The 24,633-nt window shown below is 32.0% G+C and overlaps 3 protein-coding genes across 5 annotated transcripts; 2 read left to right on the top strand and 1 right to left on the bottom strand.

Annotated features, from left to right (window-relative positions):
• Positions 1-92: 92 nt before the first annotated feature.
• Nmdmc (NAD-dependent methylenetetrahydrofolate dehydrogenase) lies at positions 93-19,283 on the top strand. 3 transcript variants are annotated; one of them, XM_072539841.1, is made up of 6 exons: positions 93-406; positions 13,477-13,664; positions 13,967-14,237; positions 14,481-14,686; positions 17,711-17,833; positions 18,484-19,283. In XM_072539841.1, exons 1-6 carry the CDS (start codon positions 390-392, stop codon positions 18,627-18,629), a joined length of 951 nt encoding a protein of 316 aa, XP_072395942.1. In that variant the 5' UTR covers positions 93-389; the 3' UTR covers positions 18,630-19,283. The 3 variants fall into 3 exon arrangements, with proteins under 3 accessions (XP_072395942.1, XP_072395941.1, XP_072395943.1); XM_072539840.1 differs by lacking the exon at positions 93-406 and adding an exon at positions 623-823; XM_072539842.1 differs by lacking the exon at positions 93-406 and adding an exon at positions 13,244-13,391.
• On the bottom strand, positions 2,197-20,397 carry LOC140447276 (activating signal cointegrator 1 complex subunit 1-like). Its single transcript, XM_072539843.1, has 2 exons — positions 20,234-20,397; positions 2,197-3,308 (listed from the first exon to the last, which is right to left on the bottom strand). Exon 2 carries the CDS (start codon positions 3,306-3,308, stop codon positions 2,220-2,222), a length of 1,089 nt encoding a protein of 362 aa, XP_072395944.1. The 5' UTR covers positions 20,234-20,397; the 3' UTR covers positions 2,197-2,219.
• A 548-nt stretch (positions 20,398-20,945) lies between these two features.
• Positions 20,946-23,533, top strand: LOC140448325 (uncharacterized). The gene is made up of 2 exons (XM_072541412.1): positions 20,946-21,901; positions 22,022-23,533. The coding sequence occupies exons 1-2, from the start codon at positions 21,502-21,504 to the stop codon at positions 23,209-23,211; spliced, it is 1,590 nt and encodes a 529-aa protein (XP_072397513.1). The 5' UTR covers positions 20,946-21,501; the 3' UTR covers positions 23,212-23,533.
• The last annotated feature ends 1,100 nt before the right edge of the window (positions 23,534-24,633 follow it).

Below are 24,633 nucleotides of genomic sequence, written 5' to 3'. Positions count from 1 at the left end.
CCAACGCCATCTCTCAAATATATTTTGAACTCTTCAAACAATTTTTAATCAATAGCAATAGGAAAGGGCATTGCATATTTTATGTTTGGACTTTGTTATCTGGAAAAACTTTCGTTTTCTCTTTTATTAATCATCAAATTATACGCCTTATGCATATTTACTTTTAATCTAAAGTAAACTAGTGATTAGAAAATAGTTCAACCTATTGATTTGGACATTTTACTGTTTCTGGAATTATATTATAATAGACGGAAAGGTATCGACACCGATTCGAGTATTGCGTACTCACATTGTGGTACCACATTTCCGTTTTTTAACTAATCTTAATTGCTTTTCATTATTTTTAATCATTTTCTTAAAATTCAGTTTGGCGCTTTGATCCATAAAACATGACAACTTTTAATGGGTATGTATGCATTTATGTATTTTAATTTAGTTTTAATCACGTTTTAAAAAGGTCATTAGGTCTCGCAGCAATTAATTCTTATCTCGTATGTTATGGGTAATTAATAGTATACCAAATGATACCGAAACACTAGCAGGAAACTCATTATCTCATTAATAAACTTATCTTTTTTTCAAAGTTTTATATTTTGTGGAATGTTACATATTTTATGCTAAACAGGATTAACACACAGGTGTTTTACATAACCTTAAAATACAAGTGTAATGATCGGAAACAATACTTAATAACGAGACTTCAAAATGCTTTCAGTAGATTTAAAATGAATCTTTTTGGTAAAACATTGTCAATAGTTTTAAAAAACGTTTCGGTTATTCAAAAAACAGCTCCGAAAAATGCATCTTTTTATTTTACATTAAGGTACGTTGTAGTCTTTTATGCTTATGCTTTTCGTGCTTGATCTAGGAGGTTCGAATTTTGATCTATTGAAAAAAAAATACAATGTGTTAAATGAAATTCAAAAGGGTGAATTAAAAAGTCACAAATTATAACCTCAAAAATTTAGGGCAGCCTTTATTAATGGTTTGTTTCCTTTGTAGTGCATACTGATGTGTGTATAATAAACGGAATTATCGTTTTCTTTTGATATATGTGTAATAGGTACTAGCTTAGTTTTTATTTATATAATGTGGAAACGAGAATATCAAAGTTTAAAATTCTAAACAGTTTCTATTGGATTAAAATATGTATTTAGATAAAATGAGACGTTTAAGGTGCATAATTTACCTCTTTTTTAAATGTATTTAGAAGATTAAAACCAAACGATAAGAGTAAATAAAAAAATTGAATCAACAAAAACAATAAGAAAATCGAATTATACAAACTGCAAACATATAGAACAGTGGAAATTCATCTTTCTATTCGAATATGGCAGAAAAAGTACTGGCAACAAGTTCATTTGATCCTGTCTAACAGGTATACTTGTTATTTTTAATATAGTAAAATGAGAGTAAGATATTTTTTATTTATATCTCATCTGTCAATATTGCTTCTTATTTAGAGCCATCAGTTTAAAAACCAAAGGTTTATTTACTTCAATGTGAATATTCTTGTTATAATAATAACCCTTACAATCTTCCCACTGTCAATATTTGGGTATATTATAAAATACATATTTTGCTTATTAATTAGTTTCGTTCATGTCAATTTAGTCCAAATCTAACTAAACTGACCACATACTTGGAATATATATATACATATATATATATATATATATATATATATATATATATATATATATATATATATATATATATATATATATATATATATATATATATATATATATAATATATATATATATATATTATATATATATATATATATATATATATATATATATATATATATATATATATCATACCTAGAGTTTTTGGAATATCTAGTTTCACAACTTTTTTAATACTTAACAAAATATGATGATACATATTAAATTTTGACAATCCTTCAAGATTTGTTTCCAATGGCAACTAGATGCGAAGTTATTTAGGATTTGTTATAAGACAATGAATATTTTCCAAAAGCTTTTCTTACATATGTTATCATCAACACTTGCACCTGAATTTTTTAATTTTTTTAAATGATGCAGCTGATACAATGTATGTAGCTAAATTTATGAAAACATTAGAAAAACATAACACTCAAAACTTAAGGATAGCCCATCAGAGAAACAATATATCACTGACACATACATAAGACAGAAAGTATTATTAAGGATGTAAAAAATAGATGTATTAATGCATAAAATAATTTATTTTTACAATTTTATTACTAAAGCATCTTCATAATAACCCTCTGTTCTAGTAAATCTTACAGACAGATGAATGGTTCTAAACTGAACAACGCCAAAGTAGAAATCTTTGTATTTTTTCAAAATGTCTTCTGCATCAAAGCTTTCCTGTTTTTCCTCAGGCTTTCTGTATCTAGAATTCATAATTGTAACATGTAACTTCACTCTATCATATTGTCTCTTGGCCAATCCAGACATCGCAAAGTAATCCGCTATATTATTGGCAATATATTGTAGATTTTGGGACTGGGCTTGATCATCCATTTCGACGTTTCCATATAACACATTTACAGAAGTAGGATCATCATTCATGATTTCAATACCTTTCATGTGTATGTTGTATGTCCTATTTCTTGGGAATGCTTTGGATATGATTTCTTCATAACAATTCATCAACACTTTCTTGGCTGTTGTTATTTCTTCATCGTCTAATAAGGTTAGAGTGCTTACAGTGAGATGGAGTTTGTCTGAACTTAAGAAAATCGAATCTGAAATTCCCCTTGCAGGATCTTTGAGTATATTTTCTTTGAATTCAAGTATTTTTGATTTTACAGAATCAGACACCATAGGAATCGATACAAAATGGCTTATCGGCAGCTTCTCTTTCCTCTGAATTACAATCAAGGAGATCTGAGTTCTAGCCGAGGCTACTTTTCTCTCTGTATCTCCCGTAATTTTGACATTTCCTTTTTCGTTAGGTTTCGGCACTTTGATCTGTGTGTTTGTGCTTCTCTCCAGGCTTTTCAATCTAGATGCTTTTGCTCCAATAATGTATGGTAACAAACTAGAAGGAACATAGAAAGAAGTTAAGAATTTTCCTGATTTGTTCAAGGTTATCTCGTAATCATTCTCCATATCTTGGCAATCTACTAAACCAGTGTCATTGTCTTCGTATGGACGGAGGGGGGCTGACGCAAAACTCTCGTTCTGTTTGCATGCTAGGGACGACATCCAGTATGTGGAATTCCCGAAATTGATCGGGGTTACGTTAAGTTGCAAGGGGCCCTTTTCAGTGAAAAAGTCCGGAAAATCTCGCCTTGTCGTTTCTTGGTACATCTGAAAATACATAGCCTAAATTAATATACAAGTTTTTTAAAAGACAGTTTTAATTTAAGAATGTTTAACTACAAAGAGTTAAAGAAATAAATACATATTTAAGCCTTATTAAAACAGGTGAAAGAATCTTAAGAGCTTAGGCGCAAAATTTGGCTTAGGCCAATGCTTTTTAAATGCATTCATTTTTTTCGAATCCTGAGAAAACTAATAAGTATTTTTGAAAAATTTGAACGCAGATTGAAAAAATACATTATTAGTGAGGGCCGAAAGTCCCTGATAACTTCTATAACGTTTATTTTAATAAGTTACAGGGGTGAAAAAGAAGAGAAAATTTACTGTGATTTTTAATTTCAAATATCTCACTCAAAAAAACTTTTTGTTTATTCTAAGGGACTTTCGGCCCTCGGTAATAATGTAATCTTGTATTCTGCGTTTAAATTTTTCAAAAATGTGTTGGTTTTCTCAGGATTCGAAAAAAATGAATGCATTTAAAAAGCATTGGCCCGAAATTTGGCGCCTACGCTCTTAATAGTGAGAGCTAAGAAACAATTTAGAAAATAAAAAATTCAGAGTAATTGTAATTAAAAGAAAGAACAAAAATAGATAAACTTTATTCGCTAACCTGAACACTACCAGACTGAAAGACTTTGGTCTAGGGTCTTTTGGTACATACTGTCCATAAAGTAGGTATATTTTTCTCTCTACCTCTCTCTCTCTCTCTCTCTCTCTCACACACACACACACACACACACTCTAAACACTCTCGAGCCTATACCTAACATGTTTAATTTTTAAATTATGTGTAAACATTAATAAAACTTCTCACAAAAGGTATTTTATGTTTCTCCATTTGATTTTTTGTCCATTTTCGCCCTTAAAAAAGTATGGATCTTTTTGACTTGTTACTCCATGACTAGATGACATCTCCAAAATTGTTGTAGATTGTAGGTAAAGGGGCCATTGCCACTCTTCTATTTGAATGATTTTTTGTGTATACTTTACTTACATATATATAATTATGTTTGTGGCTTTAGTGTCTGTTGTCGAGACTTCACTTCTACAAGAAGTTTAATCTTTTCCTCGCCGCAGCTCACATGCTGTTTAACTGGAGCTTTTGGGGCCCTTGCTGAGCCTTTTTTTATGTCGAGACTTTACATCAACAGGAAGATTAATCTTTTCCTCGCCGCGCTGCACATGCTCTTTAGCTGGAGCTTTTGCGGTCCTTGCTGTGCTTCTTCTCTCATTGCTAGTGATTGCAACATGCCGGGATAAGACTCGAGTATCGTTCTATACAAAGGATCAAGAGCCCCTACACCACAGAATAAATAACAATCAGAATGCCCACTCTCAGATGCCGCCTTTGAAGTTTGTCAGCACGTGGTCGCCATATTTTAAACTTAAACCAGAGAACAACCGAACACAGTTCGGTGTGTTCGGTTTTTCTATGACTTAAACACAGACTCGGATTGAGAAATTTGTGACAAGCTACGACAACTGTAATTTAAATTTTTAGAGATTGATAATTTAGTAAATTTGAAATAATTTAATCTATTCTTCAACTAAAAGTACGAGTAAAATAATGAATATTATGGCTATGGTTGCCGTAAATAAATTAAACCGGGTTAATTTTTCCATGCACATCAGATAAAATGTCGCTGAACAGCACTGGTTCCGTTTAAAACATGGCTGCTTCCGTCTGCGCGAACGAGATGCTTATCTTGACAAGCAGAGTGGGCATTCTGATTGTTTATTATTCTGTGTCTACACCACCACAAGGTCTCACAGCTGTCGGAGGATAACTCCAAATACTGCCCTAAATCCCAGAACCCGATTTGCTTGTCAATTCATGTAACCATTGAAATAAGTGTGACTTTCTTCCAAAATTATCAGACATTCATCTTGAATATTTAACTGCATCAGGAACAGGACCTTATATTATGTGATTCTCCATATCCTTCTTCTTAACATGCCATACACCAAAGTGCGTAGGCGACTATCTCATTACTAGAACTAGAATTCTTTTCTTGGCGGCGTGACACAGCTCGCCTGTATTGTGTATTCCTGTCCATTCTTTAATATTCCTTAACCAGGATAATTGTTTGCGGCCGGCTCCTCTCCTACCTTCGATCTTCCCTTGTAGGATTAACTGTGGTATTTCATATTTTGCTCCTCTCAATATGTGCCCAAGGTAACCAATCTTGCGTTTTTTAATTAATTCAAAGAGTTCTCTTTCCACGCCGGCTCTCTTAAGGACGTCATCGTTTCGAACTCTATCCACCCAAGGTATGCGCATATCATTCTTCTCAATGACCACATTTCAAATGCTTCAAGTTTGTTGATAGATGTTTTTTTCAAAGTCCACGTTTCCATGACATAAAGCAAGATGGACCATATGTAGCACTTGACCATTCTAGGTAGCGTATTTCGAAATTTAGGTTTTGATTACATAGGAGCGGTCTGAATTTCACAAAAGCTTGTCTTGCCATTTGTATTCGGGTTTTTATCTCTTGTTGTGGATCCGATTGGTCATTGATTGTGGTGCCAAGGTATTTAAAAGTTTTCACGCGTTTTATGCGATCGTCACCTATGCATATTATCGGGTTTTCTGGAGGGTTTCTGCTAATGACCATAATCCCCATATCCGTCTCTATACAAAAAAAATCCACTAACTTCCGAAATTTAACTTTATTTTTTTATATTTTTTTGTACGTTAGCTAATAGAAATAATGAAAAAACAGTAAAAATACAAAAATTGGAGTATTTTGCCCATGTCATGCGACACCCAGAACGATATGAAGCCCTCCATTATATTCAGGGCCAAATATGTGGAAAGAGGAGTTTCGCTCGGAGAAGAACATCATGGCTTAGTAACCTACGTGAGTGGTTTAATCTGTCTTTGTCTTCACTTTTTAAAACTGCGCTGAAATAACTATGATAGCCAACGTTCAGTGATAGAAGTGGTACGGAGAGAAGATGAAGAGTTTCTTTAACGGCTTCCTATATGATTTTCTTGTAGGTTTCCCATTATTTACTTACTAAATTTCTCGTAAATTTGGTTCTTCTAATTTTTCACTAATTTTTTTTTCTCTCTAGATTCTAGATTCTTGTTAATATTTATCTTATCTTATGTTTTATATTTTTCGTTTATTGTTTTTCTTTCGGCATAAATCATTTTTCGCGGTTGTTATGTAACTAAACAATGGAAATTTCCAATATCACTTAATCAAAATTGTTCTATTTAAATAAGGTACCATCGCAAGAAAATAAAACTGTTTATCAATGCACCAAATGCAATATATTATTTATAAGACAATTCCGCAAACTGGTTTCGTAATTGACGGCTAATTGAAGAAATTAAGAAAACATATTATGTTCCTAACTAACTGATGCAATTTGTTACATCGTTTAAGCAAACACGATGTAAAAACATTGGAATTTTTCTTATCTATCGGTCCTGTAACTTTTGGTATTTTCAACACAATGCGCATGCTCGGCATTGACAATATTAGTTTTATCAAATGACGTTAAAGTTTGCATCATATTTTTAATTTGATTTAAATTGTTTTCTAAATTTAAAGGACAAGTGACACAATGATAGAAAGGTTATTGACGTTGGTAGTTCAACTCAAGTGCATAGACGTGTTACAGTTCTTATAGATATTTAATAACCAAATATTTTCTAACAAAATTGGACCATACATGTTGCACTCAACACACTGTGCAAGGAAGACTATAGAAGCCAAGGAGTTAAATAAGGTTGCGTTTTATCACCCGACTTCCTTAATCTATACGGTGAATTTGTCATGAAGAAAATCTCTAGAAGTGTGAACTGTGTGCAATAACGATTCTTCTTCTTCTTTATAAGCAATTCTGCTTGTTCATTGGCGGATTAATACCTCTATGGAAGGTTGTCACTCCATCTTTTGCGCGGTCGTCCGATACTTCTGCCGATTGGTAACTTATCTCTTGCTATTTCTGAGGCATATGTCATTATTGGTCTTACACTGGCTTCATAAATTCTTGACTTCATCTCAGTGTTAATGTGTCTGTTTCGCCATATAGTGTTATTAAGGCATCTTGCCAGTCTATTTGCTTTTTGTACTTGATCTCTCACTTCTTTGTCCAGGTCTCCATAGCTAGACAGTGTAATTCCCAGATATTTTATTTCCATTACTTGTTCAATGCTGATACCATCAATTTCTATTTTACATCTGGTTGGTTCTTTGGTGACTACTATTGTTTTAGTTTTCTGAGATGAGATTGTAATATTAAATTCTTTTGCTCTTATGTTAAATATGTGGACTATCTTCATCTTGGACTATCAATATTGCGTCGTCTGCGTAACAGAGTATTTTTATTTCTTTGTTTCCTATTCTGTATTCTCTTGCTTTGTTAACGCTTTTGATGATCCATTATCAAATTGAAGAGCATGGGGCTCAATGAATCCCCTTGTCTTATCAATGAATCCCCCCCCCCCCGCTGCCTATTTCTATTGTTTTGTCAGTTGTCCATCTATCCTGACTTCCATTTTGTTGTTTTGGTAGATGTTTTCGATAGTTTTTATAATATTTAGGGGAATTTTATTTTATAATATTATATGGATTACATCTTCCACTACGAAGACCCTGTTGTTCATCTGCTAAACATCCTCTAATTAATTAGCACTTGTAAAATTTTAGTTGTAAGTTTTAGCGTAGTATTTAACAAGTTTATACCTCTGTAGTTTTCTGGCTGGTTTTTATCTCTTTTTTTGAATAGTAGAATTACTTCGCTCGTTCTCCATTCTTCCGGCATTTTACTGTGTTTTATTAAGTGTATTAATTAATGTTGTTAATTGTTCTGTCATTGCTGCTCCACAATATTTCAGTAATTCGTTTGGTATCCCGTCTTTATCCCTTCTTCATTTGAGGTAATTTCTGGTGTTTCCGGTTCTAGCGTCGTTTGTTCTTCCTCTGCATAGAGCTTTTTTAGGTAGTCAATCCACGTATCCTTTTCTATGTGTTTTGGTTCTATTAGTTCCTTGTGTTTTGGTTGACATATGTATTTCATGTAAGCTTTTTTCTTTTCTTTACATTTTTTCCTTCACTCCTGTACAAAACGTGAGTTCTTCGCCTTGGGAACTATATATTTTTATTTATATTTCTTTCACCAAGAACTTCCTTGGCCAAGGGCTTAAATATTAGACTTAATTTTTGCCCAGCTTTCTTCGACTCTATCACTTTCTGTAATATATGTGTTTCTGCTTTTTTCGGTTATTCTTTTTTGGAATAGATATCTTGTGAGTCATCCTGTAAGCTTTCGAGTTATTTGTGGTGTATTCTGGTGTTTTGATATCACATATATGTGTTTCCATTCGGATTTTGCACAATACCAATTTATGGTCGCTTCCTATTTCTGCTGATATGAGTGCTCTTACATCCAAGATTTGAGAGAGCTGTAACTCTCTATTCGACAGAACATAATAACGATAACTGGACGAAAAATCTCTAACTTGAGATTTGCTGACAACAATGATGGCAGCAATAGAGCAAGGAATACTGGATCTTTTGATAGATAATTGAGTATACAGTATTGAGTATTGATATAATGAAGATAATTGTAGTAGACAGATTTCGCATTGAACGACTAAGAGACGGCCGTTAAACGACACCGAAATATCCGAAAATATGTTTAAACTTACACAAGGCAAATCCAAAACAGATGCTATTTTAATTATAAACCAGTAATATACAAGTTATCCAAACTCAAGCTAACATACGATTAACCAATACATTAGGTTTTAGCCGCCACACCTCCAAGATGATAACGTTATCTTACTCGATATGGTCTAAAGCTTTGGTGAAAAACAATTTTGAAAGAAGTGATAAGAATAAATAACGAGGTTATTTAAAAATAAATTATAGTTCCAACAAATAATCTATTGATAAATTAGAGGATATCAATAAATAAATTTTTCTCCTATCGTGTATGAGTCACTTTCTTGTTACTGACTAGTTTTTAGCTATGATTATTTGCGCCTTATTAATGATAATGCTATATCACCATAAATAATTTGTAAAAGGAAATGAGTGCAATTTTTCTTAAATATTTGTCATCTAATCCAATATTATCGAGGACTTCCAGTAATTTCTTATGGGTCACACCGTCGAATGCTTTTTCAAAATGTACGAAGCTTATAATCATATCTGTAGGAAAAAACTTAAAGATAGCCCAAAGATGTCATCGTAGATGAAAACAATGCAAAAAGCAAAGAAATAAGAGTAAAAATTGAAATATCAAGACAACCATTAATAAAAATAAAAAAATTACTAGGTAACAGTGATCTTTCTGCGAGTTTCAGGGTAGGAACCTAAGATGCTATATTTTGTTCACTTAAGGCCGTCCTCACATGAAGCTACTAAAAAGAAACTAAACTAGTTGGTAACTAGAATTACCAACTGTTTACTGTTGACTTGCACACTACGCTACGGAAATTAATAGAAACGAGTCACTTCTTGCCTGTACGAGTAGCTTTGTTATAGGGTGTTTAAATTTTAACCTTTATATTATATTATTGAGTGTTATTGTCGCGTTAAAAATGTCTAGTAACTCAAGTGATGAAGATATTATGCTTTATTATTATAATCATCATTTAATCTTCGCTTATCCACTGCTGGACATAGATCTCCCTCATAATTTTCCATCTATTTCGATCTTGTGCCTCTTGCATCCAATTCCTATGACAACGTTTTAGATCGTCAGTCCAACGTGTTGGTGGACGACCTCTGCTTCGGTAGGCATCATCTCTTGGTCTCCATTCCAGTATCCGCTTTGTCCATCTATTGTCTGTCATTCGAGCCACGTGACCTGCCCAGTTCCATTTCAGTGTTGCTACTCTCTCTACTGCATCAGCCACTCCTGTTCTTTGTCGTTATTCACTCCTACTATTATAATAGAAGACGTAAAATGCAGATAAAAGGAGGTTATGGGTTCATCCCTACATTGCAAACAATATAAATTGCAGAGCCTTTGTTGCTGCAAAAGAATTACAAGAAAGTGATGCTAAATTTCTTGCATTTTATAGAATGTCAAAAGAATCTTATTTACATTTAATACAAACTCTACGGGATACAAAGCTAAGAAAGACACTAAAAGTGGACTACATGAAAAAGTTAGAAGCTTTTGAGATGAGGTATTACAAGAAATATCTAAAAACTGATAAGTGATACACTTGCGCATAATTAGAACTTTTTAGAGCAACATCTAAAGAAAATGTCACACCGAGAGTGCAGTACGGCTAATATAGGAATGCACAATTGCCGGATTTCACGCCTTGTGCTTGGCGATACAAACAGGTACAGAACCGTACCCAGATCTCTACGCCGGGCTCTGTTATTTATTATAAAATAATATATTGATAAAATAATTGCCTTCAAGTAGCCAAATAAGAGGCTTTAAAAGCACGCGCTGCTTCTAATAGCTCGGATTTCAAATAACACTCCTCGAAAAAAATGTCTTTTTCCACTAGCCATTCCTTGATTGCAGCTTTATTCCAGGAATTGTTAGGGAATCTCTCTTTACGGGAGTGGTACGATGCATTGTCCATTACAATGACATTCCTGCGACCATTATTTGGTAAATTTGATATTAATGTCTCCTTAAACCACGACTCAAAATATGCGGCATCCATTTCATCGTGATAGCCGCCATCATTTTTCTTTGCCAGAAAAACACGCTGTGTACCAGGAAGGAAACCTCCTGAAAAACCTACATGCAATAAAACGTGGACCTCTTTTAGTAGGTGCTTTTAAGCCAGTACTTAAACCTTTGAGAAAATCATCACGACTGTTTTGTATCGTAGTATCGCACCATTCGTAATTTATAGATTGGCCAACATTAACCCACGATTCGTCCAAATATATGATATTGCAATGGTCTTTTCGCAAACGTCGTATAGTTCTCAAATAATTATGGCGCCAATGAATAATATCCTCTCACTCCACTTTCGGCCACGTTTCTTATAAACAAATCCAATATCTTTCAGAAGTCTGTATAAAGTAGAAAGAGACAACGGCTGTATATTCTCATTACCTTGTATGAAGTTATGTATATGCTTTAATAATGGCGGCAAATTTTTCATGAAAAATTCACAATGAACAATTCTCCGTAGAATAATTCTTACACCCTCGTCATATGTGAATATTCTAAAATTTGATTGACACACTCGTTTTTTACGTTTTTTTGGCGATTTCAACGTTCCACTCTGTTCTTTTTCTTTTTTGAAATTGTAAATGATTCTTTCGCTAACACCAGTCATCAACGAAGTACGTCTTACAGCAGCACTTACATTAAGTTGTTCCGTATTTTGTAAAAAACAACACATTTAACACTACGAGTTTAGCGCAACCGTTAAATAATTCACCGGATTTAAACTTATGGGACTCCATGCTCTCTGTTGAAACTCGGACTAAATTTTGAAGTGTAGTTTCGTTTTCCAAAAGCACTTTCACCCCCTACCCATGCTTAGGATGAGTAGGGGGTGAAATAGGGAAAGCTTGGAGTTTATCAAATACTAATTATGACAAACAAGTTTATGGCCATATTTAGGTGATTATGTTAATGATGGTAATTTGTAGCAGAAGTTTTACAAAAGAAGTGAAGACCTATTTATAGAAACAACATAACTGTATTTTTAATATTTTACATACAATAGAAAAAATCTAATTTCTATGAAAGAATTGGAAATTTGAATATTATATATAATATCTATAAATAATATCATTTCCAAGTTTCCAAATTCTTTCCTAGGAATTATGTAGGTTTTTTCTATTTTATGTAAAACATTAAAACTACAGTTATTGTATGTTGTTCTTGTAAAGAGGTGTTCAAATGTTACTCTTATGAATATGATTCAATTGTATATCTCATGTTGACGTTTTATATGCAAAATTCATAGTTTTCGTTGTCAATAACTCATCAATGCCTTTTTATTCTACTGTATACGTATATATGATATAAAATATTTTACTCGTACTGCCGGCAGATGCATTTTATCAAAGCCGTTCCTGTGAGACAATGAGCAATCAACAGCTGGAGAAAACCGACAACGCTGCGCGGTTATTCTCCATAAGAAAAGCATTGCCGTATCTTACCCGTACTGCACTCTCAGTGTGACATTTTCTATAGTAAAAGAAGAATAACTGTGATGATAGCCACCTTCCGATAAGAGAAGGAACCAGAAGAAGAAAAGTCTTGCAAGTCCTGAATTTGTTTCTAGTCTCATATAATACTTCTTGTTTATTTTGTTTGGTATTTCGTCTTCTTCCATTCTTTACAAATGTCTTATGATATCGGAATCCTGGTATATTTTATATAGTTCAAAGTTGTATCTTCTTTTTTTTTTTCTTTGAAATTTGAAAGATTTTTCTTTCAAAAGAGTCTAATAATCTTTCCTCATTTTTAGAGAGTCTCCATGTTTCTGAACCATATGTGAAAACCAGTTTTATTAAGGTTTTTTTATTTTCATTTTGTTTTTCCTACGACGTTATCTGATCTTAGTCGCATAATTAATTTTATTAATTAACTAAGGAAATTTCGATAGAAAATTGAATTTCTGGATGCAATAATTTTTGTAACTAAATTGACTTTATAGCATTGTAAAAATCTGTGCAAAATAATACTAACGAGTTATGAAAAAGTCGTTTTTTTAAGTTTTTATTTATAAAAATAAAATATTCCCTATATCACTCTAATTATTTTTAAAAAAGTGATTAAACAATTATTTTTTAAAAGCTTTTTATAGATACTGTCCGACAATCATATCAAAATTGCACAACTTTTTCGACTGACGTACAATAAAACGTTTTGGAAATTGTTTTCTTGGTTTCTGGCAATGACGTAAAAATCTTATTTTGGTGTAAGAAATATATGGCGAAACCGGGTAGATATAAATACCAGGGATTCTTGGTAAACAGGACATAAAAAGATCTAGAGAACAAGAGATCTGTGCACATTGTAGTTGTTCCTTCATATATACATTAATCATTAATTTATATTATTTATTTATTTATTTGTTTTCATATTAAACTAAAATATGCGTTGGAGGTAAGCACAGGAGTACTTTTAATGTTTCTTAATTTAATATATTTCAAGCTTTTCCTTGTTTATTATTTATTTATTTTTGTTGCAGAAACACTAGCTCACAAATCATCGACGGCAAAAAAGTTGCCGAAGAAATTCAGAAGGAGTTGAAGAGAGATATTGACACATGGGTAAGCGAAGGACACCGAGCTCCATCTTTGACTGCCATTTTGGTAGGTGAGGACCCTGCTAGCAAAAAATATGTTCGGAATAAGATGACTGCTGCTAAAAAAGTTGGTAAGTTAAATTTCTTCTTCAATCTTTTTTAAGTTTGCAATGTAATTACCTTTTTTTCTCGCCTATCTCATCAATTTCAGCTCATCATTTTCTTATTATTTGAAAGTATTGTATTGAAAAATAATAATAATAAAAATAAGTAAATAGACAACTGCATATAGGTTATTAGATTGTTTCGACATAGGACTTGGAATTCATTATCTCTATGCCATTAAATATATTCTTCCTAAATGTCTATTAAGTAACATATTTGTATTCCTCTATAGACAATATTTTCCATATCATAGACCATTTTGTTACAGGTATAACTAGCAAAACTTTAAAATTATCGAAGGACTTAACGGAAGAAGAACTGATCGACAAAATAAATGAACTTAATGAGGACCCTTTGGTGGACGGTATTCTAGTACAGCTTCCCGTCCCGGAACACATTTCGGAAAGAAACGTATGCAATGCCGTAGATCCTAAAAAAGATGTCGATGGATTCCACATTACTAACATGGGTCGCCTGGCTCTCAATCTGGATACTCTGGTACCGTGTACCGCTTTGGGTGTCATTGAACTCATCAAAAGGTGAGTTTATTTTTTTAATTGTAGAAAGCTCTTAGCCAATGCATTCTTAAGGAAGTATTTTGCTTTTAAATCCATATCTTCCTCAGCTTTCTTCAACTTATTATTTAATGCTTAAAAATTACAATCATACACCCACTTTTTCTCTCTCATTTTTTAAAAATATATTTTAATTACTTTTATCATCAGAAGAATAAACAAAGTTAAGCAATTGTTAAACATTTATCAAGGGAACTTTCATTCTAGGTCCCAAATTGATACCTTCGGCAAGAACGTGGTAGTTTGTGGTAGATCTAAGAACGTGGGTCTTCCGATCGCGTTGCTTCTTCATTCTGACGCTAGAAACGAATGTCCAGGTCATGAAGCTACTGTAACCTTGTGTCACAGACACACCCCTCCGGAAGAATTGGAGTTTTTCGTTAAGCGAGCTGACATTGTGATAAGTGCCACTGGTAAGTTATATTTTATATATATTTATTTGAGGTCTCAGAATAATTCTGAGTATACAAATAAAAATTGGGATTTATTAATGATAATCATTTCCAAATAAAAAAGTAAACAAGAGAATGAACAAAACCTAGAAATTGTAGAATATGCTAGAAATTTAGCCCAACAACTAAAACTGAATTAATAACACATTAAGAGCGTAGGCGCAAAATTTCGGGCCAATGCTTTTTAAATGCAATCATTTTTTTCGAATCCTGAGAAAACTAACAAATATTTTTGAAAAATTTAAACGCAGAATGAAAGATTACATTATTACCGAGGGCCGAAAGTCCCTTAAAATAAACAAAAAGTTTTTTTGAATGAGATATTTGAAATTAGAAATCACACTAAATTTTCTCTTTTTTTTTTCACCCCTGTAACTTATTAAAATAAACATTATAGAAGTTTTCAGGGACTTTTGGCCCTCAGTAATAATGTAGTCTTTCATTCTGCGTTTAAATTTTTCAAAAATACTTATTAGATTTTTCAGGATTCGAAAAAAATGAATGCATTTAAAAAGCTTTGGCACGAAATTTTGCGCCTACGCTCTTAACCCTTTCGTTCACGAATTAAATTTCTTTAAGCTAAAAATCTGAAATTTCTAACAGCGAGGATGATGTCACTCATTTGATGGTGGTCAGTACGTCTCGGTTCTTATTCATTCTTCTGAGGACCGGGATCTTAAGTATTCTCCGATATAATAGCCACATCTCAAATGCTTCCAGTTTTCTGAACATATCTTCGTTCAAGGTCCGCGATTCAACACCATAAAAAAGGACAGAGAAGACGTAGCATCGCAGCATTCTTACTTTTGTATCAAGAGAGAGGTTGTGACTCTTGAAGAAGGCCCCCAACCAATTGAAGGTGGATCTAGCTTTTCCGATGAGTGGCTCTAATCTTCTGGTTGTTGGTCCATTCTTCATTTATTATGGTGCCGAGGTAGTTGTAGTGCGTCACTCTTTCTACAGGGGATTGGTTGACGTAGAGTTAACCTTCTGTTATCCTTTTCTTGCTAATTATCATAAGCTTTGTCTTCTTAACGTTTATATTGCGTCCATATTATTGACTGTAATACGTGATTTTGTTCATAAGAACTTGTAGGTCTTCTAAGTTGTCTGCAAATACTATGGTGTCATCTGCATATCTGATTTTGTTTAGCCGGTAACCACTTAGTAGAATACCTTTTTCAGTTTCGTGCAAAGCTTTGATAAATATTCTTTCAGAGTACAGATTGATGATTAAAGGAGACAAAATACAGCCTTGCCTCACTCCACGCATGATTTTCACATAGTCACCTTCAACTTTGAGATTAGCTGTCTGATTCCAGTAAAGATTTCTAATTATTGTCAGATTTTGGTGGTTAATTCCTGCTTCTTCTTCCTGCGTATACGTCGCAGTTGATGTCTCTGCATCTCTGGAATAAGACTTGTACTGAGAACAAAGCCTCTCTAGTACCAACAGCATTTGTGAACCCGAACTGGTTGGGGAAAATTTGACTTTCATACAGCTTGTAGATTCTCTTATGAATTATCTTTAGGAAAAATTTTAGGAGATGACTGGCGAGGCTTATAGTACGGTAATCTTCACATTTTTTGGCTCCTGTTTTTTTTGGAAGTGCAACAAACTCAGATTTCAGCCATTCTGTTGGTATTTTTCCAGAGTTGTATATGTTGTTGAATATCTTTGCGATTATTGCTATTGATTCGTTGTCCATTAGTTTGAGTAGTTCTGCTTGTATATTATCAGGGCCTGCCGCTTTGCCATCCTTTAACTGTGTTATTGCGGAATAAACTTCCTGCTGTAATATTCTTGGTCCCTCATTTACCTCTTCTAGCTCAAAGGTGTTATCTCTTTGGTATTCAAATAGTTTTTCTTGATATTCTTTCCACATTCTTATTTTACTCTGTTTGTCCAAGATGATGTCTCCGTCAGAATCAGTTTATTTCCTTTCTTTTATATTTCTGCCTTCGTCTAACCCCCCCCCCCTTTGAGTTCTTTAACTTTCCTATGTACATTGTAACTATCATACTTTGACTGCAGAGTCTCAATTTTGTTCGCATCTTTCCTTTGCTTTTTCTTTCACTTCTCTGATTTTCGTTCTTATTAATATATTTATGGTTTTATATTTGTCTGGGTCATTTTTGGCCTCTCTTCTCTCGTCCATTAGTTTCAGGATCTCATCTGTCATCCATGATTTTTTCTTCATTAATCTGTCTTTAAGTGTTTATCCTTTACATTTTGCACTATTTCTGTCATATGCTTGATCGTTTGTTCTTCGTTCGATAGGTTATATTTATCTAAAAATTAATTTTTTTATTGACTCACAACGTGCAACGCCTACAAACGAGTACACGATTTTCAGAAAAACCGTGGTAGTTAATTTTAAGTAAAACCGCTATTAACGAATTAATAAATTGGCGCTGTATATCTAAACCAGTTTATAAGTAACTATTTAAACCAATATTTCACTAAATTAAATATTTTGTTCAAAAGCCGTTAGATGGCAGCACAAGTACTCATTGGACAGAATAGGATGTCCATAGTGGGAGATAATGTGTTAAAAGAGTAAAAACACATGGAGCTACATACAAAGAATAGGTTGTCCTCCATTGAGGACACAGTAAACGAAAGGGCTAAAATGTTAAAATTGTTGAAGCATGTTTTACTTAAAAGCGCTATCATAGAATGTTTTGTAAGTAGTAGCAAAAAGGGAACACTATAAGATTTTCAAAAACAGCATTATTTACCATTGAAACTTTTACTGTCATAAGCCAGTGACGAATAATTTCAAAATCATTTGAAATTTTCTTGTCTTAAATGATGCAGTAATTTTATTAAACCAATAATGTGGGTACCTACATAATGTATTGACCTAGGGCACACAAATGTAAATTTCAAAACCTGCTATATTGTAATTTAAAAATTGATGTACAAAAATATTATAGTTTAATTTTTTTTATTTATATTAACTACATTTTTGTACTCTTTAGGTGTAGTTAACTTGATCAAACCAGATATGATCAAGCCTGGAGCATGCATTATAGATGTTGGTATTACAAGGATACCAACCGAAGATGGCAAGGACAAAATTGTAGGAGATGTTGATTTTGAAGGTGAGTATTTCTTTTCTGAAATCTAAATCTGAATTCTAAAATCAAAAATTGCAAATTAATTAGTTCTAAGCTCTTGGCTAGATATTGCAGGAGTACATCACTATTTTGAATGTTAACCTGAAGAGCTGCATATACTTGGAAAGAAATTCTTTAAGTACCATGTTCGCTGTGAAGGTTGGCCATCATTATGGCCAATTCAACTTTAGAAACAGCCGCTGTAAAGAGTTGACCCAAAATGCATTTAAACCACTTCCTCAAATTTATGAGCCAGGATATGTCTTCTCCTGATAATTCTTTTGCTCACCTTTTTTCTTTGCATGCATTATGTACCGCAGTTATTACATTATTTTCTTTCCCCATTAGTATCTCTGTCAACCCAGAATATTCTCAGAGTTTGTATATACACCCACATTTCAAAATATTTAATTCTTTGTACTGATTCTACATTTAAAGTCCAGTTACTGTACTACAGTACACTGGTATAAAACCTTGATCTATTTTGGACATACAATATACCACAAAACATCAGTCAATTTCAGTTAAAAGGAAAGATGAAAGTGGCAAAAATATATAACCTGATGATTTAACAACTTATTTGAAAGTTTCCACTTATTTTCAATGATCTTAATTCCTCTTTTTTTCTTTTTCAGGTTGTTCTGATGTTGCAGGTTACATCACTCCTGTCCCTGGTGGAGTGGGACCAATGACTGTAGCAATGCTAATGTCGAATACCTTTAAAGCTGCCCAACTTTTGGTAGAAGAGGCTGCTAAGGTTGTGAAAGCCAATGGACATTAAATGTAATGTTAAATGAAAACAAAAAAGCATGTTAGGCTTTAAAAATATTTTTCAAATTTGTGAGTTTGATTCTTGATATAACAAACATGCAGCCTTTATACTCTATTTTAAAAAATAATCTTTAATGTATAATTCTACATTGCTGTACCTTATTTTTACGTTAAACATACGATGTTTTTACTTTTTATGTGATTTGCCAAAATTTGATAATGAATATTGTACAAAGAGAGTGATATGACAAACTGATGTACTTAGAAATATATTTGAAACATTTTCAAAAACCTAAAAGTCTATGAAACAACATTAACCTTAATAATGACAGAAATTATGGTCCAGTTTTTAAACAAGATTTTTAACAGATAAAAAACATATTAGATTGATCATTCTTTAATAATATTTTTAACCATGTTAAGTTTTCATATTTATATTTGATAAACTGGAAATTTTATTAGGCCAACACATGCTTTATATTTGTTTGTTTTGCCTTAAACATTTGGGTTTGTGGTTATTTTTATAGTGTTTTATTCTGACATTGTTAAAGATTGATTACCAGTGTAATTAATTGCACAGTATTATAATTTATGATTTTTTAGTAGTTCCCCATTTACAATTATTCAATTAAAATTATATTTTATAAATATATTGTTAAATTACTTTCTGCATTTTATTTATCATTCATCTATATTCCCAGGAAGAAAATTGAAGCACTGATGAGGATAATAAAGAGATATGAAAGTATCTGAATTTCAATGTTTTGGTAGTTTGTTTCATTTGCCATAGCTCCAATACTCCACACATTAGTAATTGTTTTAGTCTATGCACTTCAGAAATGCACATCTAATTGTATGACTAGCACATTAGGATGCCCAAGCGCTCATTTACAGTATTTTGCACTAAAACTGAATCCCCTCGTTGGGGACATAATATGGCACATTGATTATGGCATGCAGCACCTTATTTTGGAATCTCTATAATATGTTTTTTGGAGAGACTGGCAGTGACCCATAGCTTGACAACATTGATAAGTCCAAATGGTTCAAAATAATCTTTGCATTATTAGATTGAGAAATATTAATCAAAAGATTAATGGTTTTCAATCTGTGAGTGTTGAATAAAGGCAGTCTACAAAACTGATATGGAACATAAAATGATCCAGCAAACAGTAGAAGAACTAATACTGTTTTTATAGTGTCAAACACATTGTGGACATAATGTAAGTCAGTAAGCAAATATTTCTTCTTATAGTAAAATCAGAAAGAAGAGCCCGAGGTTGTTATAAAATATGCTTTTACACTTTATTGTGTTCAAAAACCAAGTTGATTAATACTTGACACAGGAATCTATTCAGCAAAAGATACTCTGGAACTGATTTGGTTAAATATCTGTATTTTTCACTTTCAAAAATATCTCAAACTAAAGGTACCTCATAAAATAAATGGGGCCTGTAAATCAGCTTGATCTTATCATCAAAAAGCAGGAAGGCTATCAAAATAATGAAGAAAGATTATGCAAATTTGGCTAGATAGTAAAATTCTACTTCTACATTTTTAACAAGTTTTGTTCCTATCACCTATAATACTTTTACAGAATAAAAATATACTTACTATTATAGAATGTGTATTGACTAGTATATTGTTTATTTAAAAAACAGGCATAAGCGCCAATTGTAAAGACAATATTTTTTATTTTGTTTTTATTCCACTGACGTTTATCAAAATGATTTTTTGGTTAGGGTTGGTTGGGTATTTCTTCTTTTAATGTATAGTTTATAGAGCTACCGAAAAAAATCGTAATTGCATAGGCCATGAAATAATCCGTTTTCCTTTTGGGTGGGTAGTTCCAAATCAAAGAATATAATAGAGGCTTAGCTTAGAGCTTATTAAATGCATATTATGCGTCTGCCTGCGTTTATATTTTTATTTTTTTATAGTTCCTCCGTTTTTCAGATTTAGCCCCAGTGAAGATAGCCTCAAGTTAGCAGTCAATTTAATTTCACAGAACAAAATATTGCGTTGGCAGTATTGCCATGTCCTTATAATGTATAGGTTATATGCTTCAAATGCAAAGAGATAAAGCTTTTAAAATGTACATTTTTATTATATTATTTAATGGATTCTGCAATTTTATACCTTACATAAAACATTAATAAATTAATATTTGTTTCGTTTGATATTAATTGCAATTAATTATTAGAACCCTTTTTTTTTGGCAATTATCCTTTGATATGTTAGCGAATAGATTTGGCAATAAGTCAGAACCCTCAAACCACCAGTTGCCAGATCGCAATATATGTCTTTTTAACTTTATTATTTATACTGATATTTTACTATTTACTTTTAAAAACTGTTTTAAAACTATTTACTTTTTCTTTTTTGGTAATTGTTAAGTATTAGTTTTTACATAAATTATTGATTTTGATTGCGTATGTTTCATTTGTAATGTAAATTTCAACACTGCCAAACACCAAAATTTCATTTTGTCAAACCCACTTGACGCTATCTTCACTCTTCACTATCTTCACTGGGCCCAAATGTGAAAAATGTCCGCCAAGGCGCCAAAACAAATATCAATAGATCCTATTTTCCTATTAACTATAATGTATACAATATTTCCTTCAAAACACAATTTTACAGTTTAATTTGTATCTGTTATTTATTCTGTGCCTTAATAACTAAACTTTATCTTTATGTTGATAAATTACTGTCAAACAGTCAAAGTCAAACCATAATTGTGATGTGAATTTTTGTTGCAAATATGGGATAAGTTGTAATGTAAAATGTTATGTAATTGCTTCATTTTATTTTACTGGTGCATTTAAGGCAAAAGTATTGTTGTAAAATCATGTTTGTCAGTAAAGTTACTTCAATTCAAAATGGAGTGCCAAGGAGATATTAAAGATTCCAGAAACCAGCAAGTATTAACATGTAGCAAAGATGAAAATTTTCTCACTGAATATGTTAAGGTAGAAATTAAACCTGAACCAGAAGAATCTGAGTTAGATAGCAATAATATAGAGGAGTCTCTATTGTATGAGTGTAGTTCAGATGATATTAAAATAGAAAACCATACATTAGAAAAGGTTATTGTTAGGCAGGAAATTAAGAAAGAACTGGAAGATTATAGTTTAGGAGTAAACTATACTTTATTTAAAAAAGAGTATAAGAAAGAATTGAACTCGGACATAACTAAGAAAGAGTCACAGATACAAGATTCCAATAATATAAATAGTAAAACATATTCTAGAAATAGGCACACATCAAAAAGCAAAGACAGTAAGTCTAAATACACATTAGATTTTTTTAGTTTGAGCATTTATTCAACACAAAATGGATAAAAATGTTTTTCATTTAATTAATCCTAATCAAATTCTCATAATTTGATTTTTATTTTAGGTTTTCCTCAGGAGGCTTCAATAAAAACTGTAAAAGAATTACCTACACAACCTGTGATTCAACAAACAAAAACATCAAAATGTAAAATTTGTTCCAAGAAGTTTTTTGGCAATAGTGCCTTAAATGTACATCTAAAACTTCACATTGGTGAAAGACCTTATGAATGTGAAATTTGTCTCAAGCAGTTTTCTTACAAATCTGGTTTAAATGAGCATATGAGTGTTCACACTGGAGAAAGACCTTACCAATGTGACATTTGTTTTAAGAAGTTTACACGAGCAGCTGATGTAAAGAGACATTTAAGAACACACACAGGAGAAAAACCTTATGAATGTCAAATTTGTAGTAAGAGGTTTAATCAAAAAAGTATTTTAAATGTACATATGAAAATTCACCATGGAGTAAAACCTTACAAATGTGAACTTTGCCATAAGCAGTTTTCTAAAAAAGATGTTTTGGAAACACATTTGACAACACATACTGGCGAAAAATGTGGAGAAAAAACTTACAAATGTGACATTTGCTTTAAGAGTTACTCTCACAAACGTTCTTTAAATGAACATAAAAGAGTTCATACTGGTTTTTACAAATGTGAAATTTGTTCTGAACAGTTTTCAAGAAAGACATTTTTGGAAACACATATGAATAGACATACTGGTGAGAAGCCATATAAATGTAAAATTTGTAGTAAGGAGTTTGCTGAAAAACGCTATTTAAATGGTCATATGAGAATTCACACTGGTGATATACCTTTTAAATGTGATATTTGTTTTAAGGGATTTACTAGATCAGATAGTTTGAGAACACATTTGGTAATGCATACTGGACAAATACCATACAAATGTAAAATTTGTTTCAAACAGTTTTCAAGAAAATCATATTTCAAAACACATTTGAATATTCACACCAGCGAGAAACCTTATACATGTGAAATTTGTATTAAGGAATTTGCTGAAAAACGCTATTTAACTGGTCATATGAAAATTCACACTGGAGAAATACCTTTTAAATGTGAAATTTGCTTTAAGGGGTTTATTCGATCATATAATTTGAAAACACATATGAGAATACATACTGGAGAAAGACCTTACAAATGTGAAATTTGTTTCAAACAGTTTTCAAGCAAATCATCTTTTAACACACATTTGAAAATACACACCAACGAGAATCCTTTACAAATTTGCAAATAAGTGCTGCTAGGGCAGTTTTAAAATTGAGCACAAAATCAACCCTTAGTGTTTATTTATCTTAAACTTATAGTTTAAGACGGGAGACTGAATAGTGTTTGGGGACTCGGAAAACAGAGACCTAGGAAGGTCTGAAGAAGACATCACAGAGGATGTCGAAAGCTTGGTACATTGATAATTGGCGCGGTTCAACCCAGAAGCCTGTTGAGTTTAATGTTAATTCTTGTAATAGTACCTATTAATCTTAGCTTTAGGTTTAATTTGTAATAAAATGGTAATAAATTGGTGTAATAAATTACTCTGTTGGTATATATCATACAATGTATTTGAGGTCTATTTTTACCTGATTTTGAAAGGATTGTTTTCTTTCCTTTTTTGTATAGAGTATATTGTCCGTGATATTTTTAAAGCAGTGGCAAATCTCTTAAAAAATAATTATTTAATAGTAACTGATTAACAAACATGCATTTGATATTTTACTTCTTGAACAGATGTAAGAGGCTCCAAAGGTCAACCATTACTTCTTTCTAACTCAAAATATTCATATAAATTCAACACAAGTTGCTGCCTTTTTGAATTTAGCGTTTTTCCAGGCATATCTTAAAAATAATAATAAGTTTTCTCGAAAATATACAAATAAGTTTCTGTTCGACGGAACTATAGCCAGACTCATGTAGTATAATGACAATTTGTAGATTAGAAAATATTACTTTTCTCGTTAGCTTAAAAATAAATACTTACCGGAAGTAATAAAATTAAAAGAGCACTGTCAATGGATATTATAAACGTCAAAATTTACAGTAAACAAGGTATCAAAGACATGCCATATTGATCCTTGTTTAACTTAATGTGATTTCTATGAACAAGCGGCTTCATTTTGCAATACTAGTTTCTGTGAGCAAAAAAGAGACCTAGTATAAAATGTCATTCATGAATCATTTCATGCATGGGAAAGACAGAGTGGAGGTACTATAACTTCCTATATTTTCTAGTCTTAATATATATTTTTTAAATAATAACAACAAGATCAGTCTTTAAATGCGTCATTTATTATTTTTCTATTTATTCAACATAAATTTAGCAAAAGTTCACAGCATTATAAATTTACACAAAAGTACAAACAACGTAAAGCAAATACATAGATAATAATACACAATGGATACAATTATATACACAGTGACACAAACTGAGTAACCAAGCAATGTACATATTCAATACAAATATTAAACGAGATGAACGATGAGTTAGAAATCGCACAAATTAAATACATTTCTTTCACTTATCTTCCTTTAGTAATCTTCAACATTACAATAATTATATCATTTATTAAAAAAAAAAACAATGGAAAACCAACCAACATTTTCTGTCTCCAATTTAATATTGTCGAAAAATTTTTCCTTTTTGTTCTTCCTATTATTTTAGTAA

The sequence above is a fragment of the Diabrotica undecimpunctata genome, chromosome 8 (assembly GCF_040954645.1).
Source record: "Diabrotica undecimpunctata isolate CICGRU chromosome 8, icDiaUnde3, whole genome shotgun sequence".
Taxonomy (NCBI): Eukaryota; Metazoa; Arthropoda; class Insecta; order Coleoptera; family Chrysomelidae; genus Diabrotica; species Diabrotica undecimpunctata.
Note: the sequence above shows the minus strand (reverse complement) of the source record. Positions and strands in the feature narration are given on the sequence as shown.

Bases quoted from the DNA above. Each gene is read 5' to 3' on its own strand.
- LOC140448325 (XM_072541412.1), top strand. From the start codon at position 21,502: ATGGAGTGCCAAGGAGATATTAAAGATTCCAGAAACCAGCAAGTATTA. The intron at 21,902-22,021 runs GTAAGTCTAAAT...TTTTTATTTTAG, and splicing joins CACATCAAAAAGCAAAGACA to GTTTTCCTCAGGAGGCTTCA.
- Nmdmc (XM_072539840.1), top strand. From the start codon at position 726: ATGAATCTTTTTGGTAAAACATTGTCAATAGTTTTAAAAAACGTTTCG. The intron at 14,687-17,710 runs GTAAGTTATATT...TGTACTCTTTAG, and splicing joins CATTGTGATAAGTGCCACTG to GTGTAGTTAACTTGATCAAA. The intron at 17,834-18,483 runs GTGAGTATTTCT...TTTCTTTTTCAG, and splicing joins AGGAGATGTTGATTTTGAAG to GTTGTTCTGATGTTGCAGGT.
- LOC140447276 (XM_072539843.1), bottom strand. From the start codon at position 3,308: ATGTACCAAGAAACGACAAGGCGAGATTTTCCGGACTTTTTCACTGAA.